This window comes from Phalacrocorax carbo, chromosome 1 (assembly GCF_963921805.1).
Source record: "Phalacrocorax carbo chromosome 1, bPhaCar2.1, whole genome shotgun sequence".
NCBI lineage: Eukaryota > Metazoa > Chordata > Aves > Suliformes > Phalacrocoracidae > Phalacrocorax > Phalacrocorax carbo.
Genome location: NC_087513.1, coordinates 150304419 through 150321908, shown reverse-complemented (window position 1 = coordinate 150321908; position 17490 = coordinate 150304419). Strand labels below are relative to the sequence as shown.

Here is a 17490-nt window from a genome sequence, read left to right as displayed (position 1 = left end):
TAAACTAATAACCAGTAAGCAACAGGAACATATTTTATAAAGATTAACATTCCCAAAAGGGCTTAAATAGCTCAAGACTTTAAATTTTGTTTTAGAAGGAAATGAAAACTGACGCAACTTGAATGCAAGTCACAGATGAGGCTAAATTTTTAAAGGAGATTATTACCAAGTACCTGAGTAAAATTAAAGGTCAAGGGGAAAGAAAAGAAGGGTTCTCTTCTAAGTATCCTTGTCATCTGCATACATACGGAATATTTCCTCCTTAGGCTAGGTTTTGGGGTTTTTTTGGTGTTGGGGTTTGGTTTTTTTTGTTTGTTTGTTTGTATTCTGTAAATTGAACTGGATTTATAAGCAAATTGGGAGTCTTGCCTTACACATCTGATACAAAAAGTTTAAATTTAACTGCTAACAGAGAAAGTCCAGCACTGTCTATGGTAAAGCAAAGAAACAGCAAAACAGAGATGAGTTTTTGAAAAAGGAGAAGGATAAAGGTCCCTGAGTTTCCTGTTCTAATAACAAGTAACAGAATAATGGTAGTAAAGGATTACTTTATTCTGGAGAGTTTTTGCAGTATAACACAGAGCTTTTCCAAAATCTGAGTATCTAGCTTAGAACTTCGAAGCAATACAGAGCAAGTACAGAAGAAGGATTCATTACTGCAGGCTTCCAGGAAAGGCTGTAAGGAACCTGTAAAAGAAAATAATTTTAAAAATGTATCACAGAGCTCTGTGCAAGAAAAAGTAAAACAGCTACTGATAGCTTTAGAGGGCTTTAAATGCCTCACATAGCGCAACTATTAGAACAATTACATAATTCAGTTTATGCTGGGCATGTGATGCAAAACTCAGGTAAAACTAGGAACTGAATAAATGCAAGTTCCTAAGAGTTATGACATTACTGACTCTTGTATTAAAACAAGGCCTATTCTCTTGAGAAAAACGAAAACAGGAAACAGAACAATTTAAACTCAAATAAAAATTCTTATCTTGAACATGTTTATTCAATGCTTATTTATCGTGGTTCTTTCCTTTTGATCATGTGAGGGGAACATTAAGCTGTGGAAAAAGACTAACAAGGAAATATTTTAAGCTGCTGCAAATCACATGGATAGGGATTGTATGTATGGAAGCTAACATGATGCCTGACAGCCTTTATTATCAAAATTCTGCCACTGTACTCTGTTTCAAGACAGGCAAAATAATAATTGAGAGGTAAGAGGTGGATAAGAACACTTAAATACCAACAAAACTCCCTTAAAATAGAGGATGAATTTTTAAGTTACGTGGTATAACATTTCCCTCTATCCTGTTCCCCAAAATACAATCACTTCAGAAGAAGGTTAAATCTGTTCTCTCATTATCTCATTCTTGGGTCTGATATTACAGATTAATTTACAGCAAAAACATAATGAAAATAAGTAACAACTGATTTTTTAAATGGTCTTTCATATAGCATAGGGCATTTGCATTAGAAGAATACAGATGTGAGGAAAATATTTTACTTCTTACAAATGTTAAAATATTTAATGTGCTATACTTAATAAAAAACTGCAATATGCAAATTACAGCATAAACCAATAAAAACAGACATTAAAAAATTCTTCGCACATATCCTGAATGCTGTATTTTATAAATAGGATGTCAAGATGCTTTTATCAGTTCAAAGAGGACTGGACGTATCTTTTGGTCAAAATTTTCCCTCTCTTTGTCCAAGGACATACAACTTATTAAATATAACAAGTAGCCTTGGAGTGAATTCAAGGTTTTAATTTGTTTCAGGAGGCTTACTGATACAAATCAGAAAAAACGTGACAGAAAACTGTTTGGAATAGAGCTTCAGAAAAAACCAACTTGGCAATTAAAGTCAGCTTGAGAGCCTAAACATCTACTTTTCTCAGAGCTGGGCATTTATAGTGAATATTCAAGCAAGGACCCAGTTATTCCTAGACCTTACTGTTAGAAAGATCTTTCAAAACCCGTATTTTTTGCAAAGCAATGGCATGCCATTTGGCTACATCAACAAATGACCCAGTGTTGTGCGCCCCTCCCCCCACCTTTGATGCTGAGCACATCTTATGTGTTACACTATACAGTGAAGGCAACAAGATTCATGCGCCTTTGCTGGTTTACACCATCAGATGAAGAGACTGAGAAACAGCAAATGCCTTTAGCACAGATCAGAGAAGCTATGGCTCCATGTAATCTTTCCTCTCTTTTCAGTGGAGGTGCTTTTGGCAGAATTGTCTTAAAAGGCTGGATTTAACAGGCAGAATCCACAAAATATGGGACGGAGTGTGTGGATGGAAACTATACAGATGCACGATAACAGGCTCTGGTAGCAAGGGGCCAACCTTGCAGCAAAAAACCCCAAGACAACAACTGATATACTATGAAATTTGGAAGAGGCAGGCAGACGTTTTGTGGTCTGCACAGCTGAAGTGTCCTCTGTTCTTTACCCAAAGCAATACAAACTAATAATTATTCCAAGAGACATAAATTATCAAGGCGAAAAATGGTTATAAATTAATTTATTTTCTGTTTACTTCCACGTTTCTTGCATTCTTTCTACCATGTTGAATCCACCTATGGTTTTATGCATATTCTCCTCTCACTTTTAGTACTATTTCCAGTCACAACTTGCTGTCTCAAAATTGTAACAGTAATAAATATAAAACCAGAATGAAAGTAAAGTACAAATCTAAGCAGTAATCATTAAGAAATATACTAAAAAAACATGATAAGTACATATATATTTTTATTCTCTGTCAGTAAATATACTATTTCTCATTTCATTTTAGCTTACCGTCTTCAATTAAGGACGGAATGCTATAACTGAAGTGATGTATTAAGTACCACTGACAGCTTCTAAGACAAGAAAAACATCATGGATACTGGAATAGCGAACTACAACTGCATTTCTATTGACCTGCACATACCACAATACTTTAAAAGCAAATAAACTGAAAATTGGAAGTTGCAGGAGAATTCCTAAAAGTAACAAAGAAAAAGCCACAGCCTCCTTGAGATGAAAAATAAGGTTCATGCTGAAGAAATACATTTTATACATGTGCACAAATACACATTTATATAAAATAGATATATATAAAAAAACCCATTTACCACATATGTTTGAATTGACCTGAAAATGCTTTTTTATCAAATATCACAAAGGACCACTAGACTGCCGATTTCACACACACAAAATAAGAAAAAAAAAGTATTCTCCAAGGAAAATTTAACTTGGGAAATTATTGTAATGTATAACTCCATAGGCAGCAGAACTGAACAAATTTGCCAGGAATCCAATAAGAGAAGTCACTATTGGCTGCATTCTGCCCTTGGGTGTGTACAAACACAGTCCCAGGATACAATTACTCAGGGCATACCACTTCTAATCTTTCTTTTAATATTTCTCTACTTCTGCTGCAGAAGGTATTATTTTTCAGAAATTGTGACGTCAAAAACTTGGCCTATCTGTCAATTACAACAAGCAGAAAATCCTTAGATGGGTTCACAGTGTGTGCTAAATTTTGTGATACATGACTGACATACACTCAAGATTCAGCACTCTCTATTGAGCCACTGTTCTCTATGACAGAGCTTTGAAGTTATTAAATACATACAGCAGCGTATTAAACCTGGAAAAATAATTAACACAGAATTCACTTCTATTATGATAGTATCATGTCCTAGTGAGTCTAACTTGTTAAAATCCATGAGAAGAGGCAACAAAACGCCAAAAAGAAGCAGTAAATAAGCAAAGCCCAGTGAACACAATCCTACCATCTTAAGAGCACTTTGTATCAAAACATTTCTATCACTTAAGAGTGCTTGAAGTAAAAATTTCTATACAGATAGCAACAAGAGATAACTTTCTTTAAAGCAAGAAAAATTTAGGACTAAAAATTATGTTATCACTCAGGAACTACAACTTTATAGAAATTCACAGAATCACAGGTTGGAAGGGACCTCAGGGATCATCTAGTCCAACCTTCCACAATTTGCTAGAGTTCCTACAAATGACTGCCTGTTCCCAAGAAACAGAAACGGTCTTATCAATCTGCAGGGTGCCACTGATGAAGTCTGTTTTAACAATAAAAACTTGAACTGTATCTCTTACTTACCAAAGATGTTTATCAGAAAGGTAAGAAGAGAAAGTGTAAAGAAATGTGTGGGAACACTGACAATCAAGTAAACTGAGAAGAAAGGTTTTTCTTCTTTCTATTGCCTGTTAAAACAACAAATAGCTTTAGAAACCTCCCATTTAACATGACTTCTGGCTCAGCTGAACTCTGATTCATGAGAGATCTGAAGGTAACAAGACTGCTGCAATGAAGAGGGCGGTCCTACAATTTATACCTCTAAATATCCTTAAATAGCCATAAACTGCTTTACACTCCTTTTCTGCAGGGGTAAAAAATACCATATTCAGCTAACCTGGACATTCCTTTGCTGCCTTGCTCTACTGGTTCCTTAAAAATGTTTAATTAAAAAAAATATATATATCTGTATGTACACACACATAAACACACATATATACACTATAAGAATGTACTTACTGGGAAGTTTACAAACCAACATAAAATCTATTCATTACTTTTAAGACAGATGGGTTTTTACTATAAAACAGAAGACCCAAAGTCGAAATAATTTCTCAAGTTCCACAACGTTCAAGTATGCGAAAGCAAATTGATAAAGGCACACGTTTAAACGGACTTTTTGTACACTGCTTATATATTCACTTCAGATAAGCTTTTGCAGAATATATTCTAAGTAATCAGAAAATGTATGAAACAAGCATTTAAATTAAATGCATGTGTAGCTGATGAACCAAAAGAATATAAGCTTCACATTTTTAAGTATTTTGGTGGTTTAGATCTGTACAGATTTTGTTTTTATTAACTATTTTAGAAAAACTAAATCAGAATCCATCCTGACAGGACCTTGGCACAACTTAAAATAATCTGCAAAAGCCTTCTCTGGTATCCTTAAAAATCACAGCATGTTGTAGTTGCATTATCTTAACTCGATTGGTAGACTGCAATGAACAATGTGCAATTTATCACTGTTGACAGCATTAATCTGAAATTTACCCTCAAAGTAATCAGTCACTCACAGCATAAAATCTCACCAGCTACAGTTATCTGGAAAAATCTGTTTTATACCTAAAGCTATGCCATTGCAGAAAATGAAGACTGTCAGGAATGCCAACTTTAAGTTCAAGTTCATGTTTTAACAAATGAACAGTTACAGTTTTGCCTCATTTCTGATTGCATGAGGATCTGCCAGGAGAATGGAGAACATGTGGCAGCGATGCAAGTGACACAGCACCGTCTACTAGCGTGGAGATGTTAACTAACGCAAAAGTTAATTAACTCTGCACCACAGCAGAACCACTTAAAGTGAAACAGTAACATCACTTACATGTTGCTAATAACCTATTGTCTATCATATAGTCACCTGTAAGATTTGAACCATTTGTTGAATTTAACTTTTTCTCCTGTAATCAATACTCAGGGCTGTTAAGTGCCAGTGGTTAAAGCACAGTGGAGATCGGGCAAGATTCCAGACAGCGTAAGGCACCTCACGTGCTGATGCCTACTTGGGTGATGCTGGTTTGAGAGGGCTCAAGTGGCAATTTCAGCTGGTCACCTAGTTTGTTTTGACCTCAGTATGATCTGAATTGTTTCCTAGGATGCACAAGACATTCATGTAGACTGAACATATGGGAGGCCAATGTCATTCTCAAATGGCAACTGGAGGTTACAACCACAAAAAAACTTGTAACAGAAAAGGTTAAAAAATTAGCAGGAATACTTATGTCACAAGAGATGCTTGGAATGTAAAGAAGCCTACAAGGAAAACAAAACAGATCACAAAAGAAAGCTATGCCTCGGAGGTCAGAAACTATCTTCATAATAAAAAGGAGAGTATGGAAAGTCAAGTTAAGACAGACCTCGTTAAGAAAAAAATTTCTCCCAGCAATTTAAGTAAAAATAGAGCAAAAAAAGAGGTAGGGAGGTCATCTGTGGTCAGCACAAGAAAGATGGGATAGAAGCTAATGGTAGATTAGTCTTTTGGGTGCATGCTTTGGCTAATATGCTGGTTTTCAGGAGAGAGCTCTATCTTGATGAAAGGGACAAAAAAAAGTCCCCCAAATTTGTAATTCCAGGAGTCCTTTAGTCAGAGACACCAGAACAGACTTCAGGATTCTGAAAGAAAGATGCCTCAATTTTAGGACAAGAGGAGTTAAACAATTTTTGCTAACAAGTCAGGAAACAGCACTTTGTGAAGGGAGAACAGCCAACGCAATATATATATATGTTGGACGTGGACAAAAAAAAAGAGGCAATCTGAACATATGTGCCCTTCAGTAAGACTCTAAAGATATTTTCAGGAACTAAAGGAGACAAATAAAAATTGAAATAAAGTGTACTATAAGTTTATCTGTAAGTATGTGTGTAGGAACTACAGGTATGCTGTGTCAGAGTAGTCAGATACTTTTGTTTGGTGAATACTACTGCTACAGCAGTTATAACTCAGCTAGACTTCAATACCTTTGATAAAGCAACAGGTGATATTATATTGGCAAAGATGGGGTTAGCAGGAGGACTTGAAGGTGTGTGGTGTAAGGAATTGGCTAAAAGCAAAGCAAAACATTTCGCCTTGAAAAGTGAACTTTAGTTTTAAATACTAATTTTTGCAATTGTGTTTATTTAGTATATTAATTAATGACTGAAAACAGGAGTAGTCTAATGAAATTCCATGCTGGAACTGCCCATTTAGAAGACAATAGGTATAAATTACCTGAAAACCAGAATTATCTTGCTAGAATAGCAGAAGCATCAAGACAATACACTAAGAAACAACAAAAATTTTTCCTGGAAAATCACTGATTAGAAACGTCAGAGGATGAAAACTTTCGGTGTGCTACTTGAACTCAGTACGTCTATAATCAGCCATCATGGTCTAACCATTAAAGACTGGTTCTAACAAGGCCTGAGAGACAGAGAAAAACACCATTTTATAGATAACCTAGATAGCATTATAAGTTGAAACTATGCGCTATTAAGGGTTTCTTTGTTCAATAAACTAGAAAAAGCCTAATGAACTACCAGAATCACTGAAGGAATCACAACTCTCTCTTATAGAGGACACCTAAAGGAGCTTAGTTCCAACACTTTTTCTGTCAGAGCTCGCCTGCCTTGTTTCTCCTGACCCCATATCTCCACTCCTGTAATAAGCAGCTCAGAACTAAGCACAGTTATTTCAATCACAATGACAAACTCAAATAAGGAAGCCTTTTCGTAAATAAACCTAACCTGGCATGACCTGTAATTCTGTAATGTCAGATTGCAAATAAGCAGGTAAATAAAGTCTGAACTCTGCCAATGCATAGATGTTATTAAAACTGCACAAAATGTAATATCTGCTTCAAAAAAAATGCCCTTCTTTATGAAATTATTTCAGTTATGACATTGCTCTAAATTCCCCTTGAAAATTACAGAGAAAAGCTGCCTAATAATTACCATAGTTCTGCTAGTCAAATACAAAATGTAAAATGTGTATTAAAGATATTTTTTCCTAATTAAATAATACTTTAATTATTTTAAATTAAACCAGCTTACGGAAAGCTATTAAACTGTAAACTGCTCATAAAAAAATGCAAGTTTAGTACATAAGAGCAAACACGGCCCTGCTTGAATAAGCTTTACTGTTCTAAAGATTTCATAAACCAAATTGACCTGAAAAGGGATGCATATATCCAAGTACTGATATAAACAACTCCTTTTTATATCAAATACTTTTAAAAAGTTAACACTCCACCACCTTCAAAAAGGCATGCTGCTTACAAAGTACAGTATTATCCTGAATGCACAGTGAAGCTTTACTTACAGAGTGGCTACTTGGCTCTACATGAATTTATATTTAGTGGTCCCTTTTATTTCTTACTTTGGAGTGGATGAGACAGGGGTGCGAAATTCAGAATGGCTAAGCATCATACAACTGATACTAGAACAAGAAAATAATGACAAGAACATTTTTTCTTATTAGAGAAAAGGCTACTATTCAGTAGAAATCAAGTGGCATTATTCCATATTCTGCATTCATTTTTAAAACCTGTAAACATGTATTTCATCAAAATCCAAGTATTCAAATTAAGCTTGCAATTAATTAACAAAAACACGTGCAAACTCTTGGTGCACTTACTGGCTTTCAGCAAGTGTAAAGGTTGATCCTAACATTATCGTAGGCTGTATTTAACAGAGTTAGAGATACTTATCTCTGGTTAAAATATTAAACTAAAACATCTACTAATCCAACATAATTATTCACTGTTTTCAGAAGAATGAATAAAAAAATTACAAAGGTAAGACAGGATAATAGAGAAAGGATTTCCTTTTAAATGGTTTGTATTTCAATGTTTATCCCACATAAGCTGTAAATCATTCCTTTCGCTATAGCTTCAAACACAGCTCCTCAGGATAATTTCACATCTGCCTTTCACACAGGTGAGGGGGAATCCTACCTTAGTATGGTATTCACAGACTTGACATTTTTAGCCTTTTGGTAGTGCAGAATAAGCTAATTTGAAAAGTTTCAATCCTGCAAACAGTTACCAGTAAAGATAATATGCTGAAAAATACAGTTAAATTTTAATCTGTTTAAGCATACAGGCATTTTTTACTCCATACCTTCACTGCCTGTAGTCTTTGAAGACTCAAAGTGCTAAGACTCAAGAAAGAAATAAAGAAGTGGGTTTGGGTTTCCTTGACAGATTCTAACCATTGACTTTTTACAGGTACCTGTAGAACAGTGTGAATTGTGGAATACCTAGCGTTAGGTATGGAAGCATTCCAAGTCAAAGGAAGAGAGGGAGTGTGCATATAGGCAGTCCACATAAAAAGACTGTCTCCACAGTAAGAAGCTGTGATTATCTAGTCATAAACTGAATCTTTTTACCTGCACTGGCTTGATTAACTTCCCTATGAGATGAGTAAATCTGGACACAGGCTTGGTTATCCGTGACCATAATAAGGTTCAGTGAGTATGTAAACACAGCTCACTTTTGCAGTTACTAAAACTCTTAAGTGATGTTAATATGGTTAAGAAATCATATGCAAGCCCTACCACAATATGCCTTTACTTAAAGTAAGGCATGAGAGAGTCATTTAGAGATCTTTTCAAAATGCACTCATCTCAATTTGTGAATAAGCACACACTAATGCAAAATATTTCTTCTGTAAAACAGAACTAAGCTTGAAGACAAAGTAAATGTAAGCTTTATTTAAAGCAAAGGCTAGTGCTTTGTAATGTCTAATGACCAGGTAAGTTTTGATTTCCTTTAATGAACATAGGATTGGGAAAGGGGAACCCACTATTCTTCATGACAGATGTCAAGTATCACTGCAGGAGGAATTTTAGATGTATGCTGTCTTTATGTAAAAGTGCAAATGGTGAAATTAAGACAAGTAGCTCGCTGCTAATAGTACATCTCAAATCAAGCATGAATCAGACTACAGTTCAACAATGGTATTTTTGATAGGTGACTATAAACTCACTACATCCCTTGGAACCCTTTTAACTGAGTCACAGGTAAAAAAACCACAAGAAGCAAGAAGACAGGAACAACAGTATTCGACAAGATTGTATATGGCAAGTATTCAACTAACTACAGGGTGATTTAATACTAATGGAGTGATGTTCTTCAACACCCACAGAATAAATTTTCTTGCTGAGGTCATGCTACTTATTACTAGATTGTTTCCAGAAAACGTTTCATGTCTGGCATCCAGGAATTCTCTTGAACAGTGTGTTGCAACTACTGTCCTAGACACCAGATCTGCTGAGAAAAGAAATCTCTACTCATAGGGAGAGAACTTTGAGGTATGAAGACACCCTGGAAGCCACTGGTGTCATACTATGTATGGGCACGTTGCATAGAAGGCGGCACAATACGCAGATTTTGGCTACCAGCTGCCTCACATTATATAGATTTTACTTCTTCCCACAGCTCTGTGGGAGTATTTTTATAGACAACCTGTTTTACTTAAGTTAGTCTTACCTTGACAGAAGCACATGGTGATTGTCAACACACATTCAGAGAATGACAGAGAAGTAGATCTTGCCAAACAAATCCTGGTTTACTGTACTTTCTCTCTTTTTTTTTTTTAATAACTAAACTTATTTTAAGTGATCCTTGTTTCTTTCATTTTTGCCAAATAGTAGCCACAAGATGCTGAACTACTGCAAAGAAAGCCCTAGAAAGAATCATGGCACCTCTAAAGTGCCAAAAAATGATACTGCAATTCTATTACCAAAAAATTCCTTGTTAAATGTTATTCCCAGCCTGCTAGCCAAAAAGGAGTATAGAACATTTAACACATTATTTGGCTTTCTGGCCACAGTTTCCAGGAGGAACTGAAGAATTTCAACTTCATGCATTTTTTTCAGGTTTTGAAATGCCCTGAAGCCATCCTCTGGACCATCTTATGATCCAGCAAGTCTTCTCAGACAAATAAATCACTCTAGAATTAATTATTCCTCCTCCTCTGCCTGCTGATCCTTCTCTTCCTTGTGAAAGAAAGATCTACCAGAAGGCAGCAACAATCAGAACAGTAGAAGATATTGTATATGAAAGCATATCCTGAGCTGGCCAGGACTGACGAGCATATAATACTGATGTCATAGGTAGACAAAGGAAAAAAGTACCGAAGAATGTTATGTTTCAGTCCCATTGAAATGGTGGCATCAGGACACTCCTAGACTCCTGAACAGAAATGGAGAGGGAGTACATGAAAGGTTGTGTGCCAGTAAGATGCACAGCAGTAAGACTTAATTTTAATTTGCCATTAAGGTCTTGTACATAGATAGAACACAGATTATACCAATGTTTCAGAGGTTGCATTTGACATTGTCTTTTCAGTAACTGAATGCCTTATCAGCACTGTCAATGTTGTACAAACTTGCAATGGAAACTTGGATCCTGGACCCATTGTACCAGATATACTATGAAGCCAAAAGCAATGATACTGATTAAAAATCTGAAAACATGCATACTAAAACCAAACCAGTCAATGGGCTTGAGCAGTACTGCAGACTCTCTTGTTATAATTTATATCAAATCACAGAAATATTGATCTTAGACCAGCAGGTTCTTTCTTCATATGCAACTTAAGTGATTTCCCTTAATATATGAGGGAAATCTAAGCTTCATTTCTGGAACATGAGGAAAATAATTTCTTACAGGGAAGAGAACCTACATGAGGAGGACCTCTGACAGGCCGGGACCATACAGAACCATTAGCATTCATTGTTTACTATAACAAAAGGTACAGGCAGTTACAGGGAGGAGGAGGAGTTATTTCATATTTGATTCAGATCTTTCAGTCCAGACAACTAAAATTTGAGTCTGTAAAAATACTTCACAAAAAAATCAAAACTTATAAAATTAAGTTATAGAAAATAATATCCGGGGAAAAATAAATATCTGGGCTTTTTTTCCAAATTTCTTTCTAATCACTTCAGCTCTAAAGGTAACATTTTAGAACAAAAATATTGGAATACTCCTATAGAGCCAGAAAATTATTGCAGCAAGTTGTAAGAATGCCTAGGATTGCATAATCTTACAGGAAAAACTAAAAGCCTAGACTTTGCCTCCTGTTGGTCAAATGCTGTCGTTTTGGGTAAAGTGATTCCATATTTTCACATATAGCAAGCTACCTATGACTTCACATTTAAGGCTGCACACCAATACAGCTTTAAAATTTAGCATAAATTCCTGTTTTAATATAACACAGAGAGCCCTCTGAATATCCACTGCTGCCTTCTAGTTTGCCTTTTAATGACTTTTTAATAGAAAACTTACAAAGGAATGAAAATACTTTTTTCCATCAACAACACTACTCCTCATTGTTAACAATTTCTTGCAAAACACTATGTAATAGAAAAGAGCAGAACACGCCCATAACTTGTGTACTGGCAGTTTATTCTACCAAAGCGTAAGGCACTGCATAAGGCTTAATATCCAGTTGCCAAGAAATAAATTCTCAGTTGAATGTCAATTCAATTAAACATCACTCCTCCTTCCCTGATTTCACATCTACCCATCATCTCTGAGAAGAAACAAAGCAAAACTTGAGTCTCTCACAACGTATCTCCATTATTCTTCAAACTGCAGGCATCCAGTGTATCAGAACGATTACTGCCAGGTAACAGAAGATGCACTGTTACTGGCATTACCCAAAGTAATACCAGCCACCGGCCACCTTACTTAGGTTACTTTTGGGCATAAAACTCTCTCTTTCCCAAACATTTTACCAATCATAGTTATGACTATCAGGAAGAATAATGTAAGACTACACTAACTACATGGTCAGAAAGAGTCTGCAAGGAAGAATAAAACTTTGGTTAAATCTTTCTGACACTTATCTTGCTACAGAAGGCTTTTAACTCAATGCTGTTCTATCCCACGTCACACATGCTTTCTGTTTTTACAGCTACAATGCATGGTAACAAAATATTCCCAGAATACCAATATACATTTCAAAAATAGCAGTAGCCCACTCCCCTTTTCTGTTCTAAAAGGCAGTGAGTGATTTTTATCTTTTTAGAAGAACAGTCATAAGGTTTATTCAACATGACACTGGAATGCCTCACTACGTTTTGTTCATCTAGTCGGTTATCAACTGATTCTTAGCGCGCACCTGGAAAAGCACTGTGACAAATGAGATTACTAACCCTTTTATAGAGCCACAGCACAGCAAAATTCAGCAAAATATAACTATCTCTTATCGAAATGCCATTTCCAATTATTAGAAAATGAAGAATGACTGGGGATGAGCTGTTCATTCAAAGTAGCAAAAGAATTTTGATAAACCCTATTTTTTATCTCCACCTGCTGGTAAGTTTTCATGATACAGCTTTCCTGGCACAGCCTGACTTCAAAGAAAAATATCAGCAAGGTAAAACAGTGGATTAAACTGAAAAGCCAAACCAAAAATAGCAACAAAAAAAAGCAGCCAGGATGAAATATAAAGTATAGGTGCCGAAAGGGAGAAGAAAAGACAGGAGAACTCAGAAAGAGACAGAAAAATCAGAAATATATTTCATGTCTTTAGTGAATTTACATGATACAAATTAATGCTAATACTAGATTAGATTATTTATACAGAAGAATCTTGCTATTTTTACATTGTATTTATGCTTACCTCACCTGTTTTTATACATATTTTTTTAATTACCCAAATTTACCGGATTCCATGGTCATCTGAAGTAATACATCAAGAGCACTGGAAAGCAGAACTCTACTGGATACTTTGAAGTGACTTAATATGACAGGTACACATTGGTATTCCAAAAACAAGGCCTTCCCTTCATCTGTCTTCAAGTCTATGTGAAGGGAGTCAAAAGCTTGAGCCAGGTAATCCACTGAAAGATATCAGAATACAGGCAATAAAACTTCTGTAATCATGGTTCCATTAAGCAATATGTGAATAGCTATCCTGAGAGTTACTGTTGCAGATATATACTTAAAAGTTAAATGGATGAAAATATTAAAAAGACTAACTACAACTCATATGTTGAAGAAAAATATCCTTACAAATATAAAGCCCTTCTAATATTTTGCTTAATAGGATAAAAATTACAAGCTTGCATTGTTTGAGACAATGTTGGTTTCAATGTCTGGGAAACCTCTATTAAAGGAGGGCTGATTTGTCTGAATAAGAGAAATTACTTTCATGACAGCAACTATTCCCATTCCTTTCTACAAAAAGCTGTAGCTTAAGTTTCAGTGCGTACATTTTATATACTCATGCACTGTGGAGTGCACTAAATTATACGAAGAATGTAGATAAGTGAATCAATCTAATTTGCTTAATATCCTGATGTCAAATCTTTCTCAGTATCTTGGAATAGTATTGATCATCTGGAGCACAGAAAATTAAGTATAAGGAAACAACTTATCCTGTAGCAAAAGTTTAACTACATTGCCATCTGCTGGACACTGACATTTTGAAGGAAATGGGATGTATTTTCAAACCAAATGTGCTACCTTGTCACCAGATCATTAATGCCATGTGGCCAGAGTGATCAAAATTCATACACAGTGATATTCGACATATGCTTAACAACAGATCATGTTTTCCATGTTCTAGAAGCCAGCAGTAAAAAGCAGCCATGAGAAGGTAAATTGATTCATTCTAATCAACAGCATTCATCTGCTTAGGGTAAGTCAGTCTCTGCAATAACTACTTTTTGTACTGCAATTCTTTTTGATTCGTTTTTATCAAACATTTCTAAAATGTGAGTCTCAATTTAAGAGTAATTATCAAGCTGCACCAAAATATCTTGACTGAAATAGTTCCCTCCAACAGCTGAAATACTGTATATGTTTAATGATGTCAGGGTGGTCTTCCACCATGTTTAAATCCTGTGTTTACTGTAAATACTCACAATATAAATACTGCACATGTCAGTTAAGCATAAAGACTATGTAATTTTCTTAACCATCTAATCCAGAAGGGTGACTTCCCTGAATAAGAACATTGTTCGTTACCTATGGATTTAAAATCTTTGGCCTCCCTGATTAGTGTCAATCAGGGTGCCAGAGATTGCAGCAATTTTGTGACATGGATCTCACCTTTCTAAGAAATGGCCCAAAATTCATAACATGTTTCATGCAAGGGACTGAAGAAAGTCGGATTTCAAAGTAGGCATCTGATTCTGACACTCTGGCATGTTTTTTCAGTATTACCTTGAAAATTAACATCTCTGTAACCTGTCTCCATTTCTTTGTGTTACTAGCAGAGGGGATGTGTTACTAGTAACGACATTTTAAAATACAAACCATTCTAAGAACAAAAGATAGCAAGAATAGAATCATGGAATAATTTAGGTTGGAACATCCGCCCAAAGCAGGACCATGTCTGAAGTTAAATCAGAGCTATCAGTGTAACCCCACTGATAATTATTTGCTATCAAAATGATCTGTGCTTTTAAAATGTCTTTGAAAAGGGAAAAATAAGTGGTTAGTATCACAAAGAGTTGGAAAAGGGTTATAGATACATGCATTCTTATGCTATCCTTGTAAAGCTTATTCTTGCAGAAAGTCCCTATTATGCGGCTCCACAGCACTCCTAAGTTGCTGCAGGTAGGCAGTGATCACCCCTTATGCCTGCTCTTAATGGTATACAATTAGTGCCTTCTGCCTGACTTCCATAAAAAGGATCTGCAACACCTCTTGTTCCCTATTTCCCTTGAAAAGAGAAAAGGCTTTGTAGCTGAAGGCAGCAGCTAACAAATCAGCTGAGAAAACAGTGACTCTGTTCTTCGAGATGTATTGCCCACAGGTTTTTTTTCATCCTGTCCAGACACAATCTGATTCTTGTTAACTCCTAGCGTCTGCTTTGAAACCTTTACCTTCTCGCTCTCCCATGGGCAGGGAAGACACAACTTCACCTACTTCTTTGCTAACACAAAATTATATAGGTTTTAAACCGAGAATTCTACTTTATACTACTATTACACGTCATCTGCTACTGTGAAAGGCGGGAGGATCCTGGGCAACAGGGAAAAAAACCTCACAGTGAAGGGAGAGGGTCACCTTATGATACCCCCTTACATACACCGCTGATTCTTTTTGATTAACACAAGGCAGAAGCATGAGCTAAAAATGATGTAGCTATTTCAGATACAATAATATCCTAACAGGCAGTGAAGGCTGTCTGGACTACATTGCTTAAGCGGATATTCAATTTTTCTTTTCTTTAAAGAAATAAATACACAAAACAAATCAAGTCTTCATATAGTCAGAAGCTCAACTTGATAATATGTGGCAATTATATTGCATTTAGGATTCAGAGGGGACCTATCAACTGCTGCCTTTATGCTGATGGACTCTTTTTGCATAGGTGAACAAAATTTCTTCATAGCAATCACTGAAACCATTATTGAATCAAAACAATTAAGAAAGCTAATGACAGAAGTCAAAATAAGACATTCTTTTGGATTACTCATCAAATCTGCAGATTTACAAATTAAGAACCTTCAAACATAATTCAGAGTAAGTACTACTGTTGAAGTTTGCAAAGAAGTGAAATATAAATTGTAAATAGCTAAGAACTTGTTTAAATGACCAAAGTTAATCTGTAAGTTAGTTTTAAAATATCTCTGTAAATCAGATTGATTGAAGGTTTTTCTTCTCTGGGTTCTGACAGAAAAGTGTACACCAACTGCTATGTCAAAAGGATAAGGAAGGAAATAATTAAAAATCTGAGCCTGTGCGCCTCTTCTCATAGTGTATTCAACACTCAGAGTTCAGAAGAAACAGTCCATCTTTGTCATAGCTTTAAATAAAATGTTTTAGCTTTTGCAGATCATATCTGGTTTCAGATAACTTAGTAATAACTTAATAATAACCTTAGACCAAGGGACAAAGCAATTGCAGGACATATAGTGTACCAAATTCAATCCAGCAATTATAATCCACTACACAAGTTGCTTTCTCTATGTGACTAGAGGTACATCAGAAACACGTATGAACATCAGATTTATCTATAAAGATAAATTCAGTGAAGTTGTAACTATGTCAGAAAACAAACACTTGACACTGTAGCTGATCTGCCTTTTGGGACAGGTAAACAACCTACTAGCTTAAACAGGACAGTGAAATTCTAGAACTGTGCAAAATCTGCTACTTATTTCAGTTTATAAAAGAGCAACTAGCTATGCCATTCCGTGCAGTAGAGATCTTGGCAATCCAACCCCTGCTGTAGTGACAGTTTTAAAGAGCTACAAACATCTCTTTTCCCCTTCTTCAGAAATGCCAAGCTGCCTGACAAGAGGTTGTCCTACTAAAAGGAACACACAAGTTCCAATACGAAATGAATAATAGCAAGATTTGCACTTGACCAGCATATTTTGCTTCACAAGGTAGCAAAATTCAAGTAAAAACTTTTCACTAATAAAGAGTAATAGACGCTACAGTATCACTGAAATGTTTTTGTCCATAAATAAATAAATTTTAAAGAATCAACACTTACCTTGTGTCACTGTTTTAAGCACAATTAAAGTTGACAGAAACCTCAAAGGCATATAGGAACTCTTAAAGAAGGCTGCCGATTTTGATTTACTCTCTGTAGACTGTTCAGAACTATGTGGGTTTCCCTTACTTACTATGCCTTTGAAAATATCTTTGCCAAGTCTCCTCATTGTTGATGTCATTGTGGCATGCTGTTTCAAACAATGCACACAGTTAGTGTAAACACTAAAACACATGAAAATCCTGTGTACTATATAGAGTTACATATGTTCACCTAGCGATTATATATTAAATAGCAAATGGTTTGACCATGTATAATCTGTACAGGAGATACTACTTTGTCTTCCAAAAGCAGTTGAACAACATTATCACAGCACCTTATCAACAGGTATTTCACAAAGAGATTAGTTAGTGAGGGCCTGTGATATGCTGACATTATTTAAGTTG

The 17490-nt window shown here is 35.6% G+C and overlaps 1 protein-coding gene across 5 annotated transcripts in view; it reads right to left on the bottom strand.

Moving 5' to 3' along the window:
- The window catches only part of CCDC138 (coiled-coil domain containing 138), a 37913-nt gene that overhangs the window by 1447 nt on the left and 18976 nt on the right, over positions 1-17490 (bottom strand). For 4 of the 5 annotated variants that reach the window (XM_064439707.1, XM_064439714.1, XM_064439728.1 and 1 more), the window contains 3 exons: positions 17045-17234; positions 13254-13430; positions 549-687 (listed from right to left, as the gene is read on the bottom strand). In XM_064439707.1, the coding sequence (XP_064295777.1) occupies positions 549-687; positions 13254-13430; positions 17045-17234 (506 nt within the window). Of the gene's footprint in view, positions 1-548; positions 688-13243; positions 13431-17044; positions 17235-17490 lie in introns of those variants that run through there. The other variant, XM_064439721.1, reaches the window with a different exon arrangement.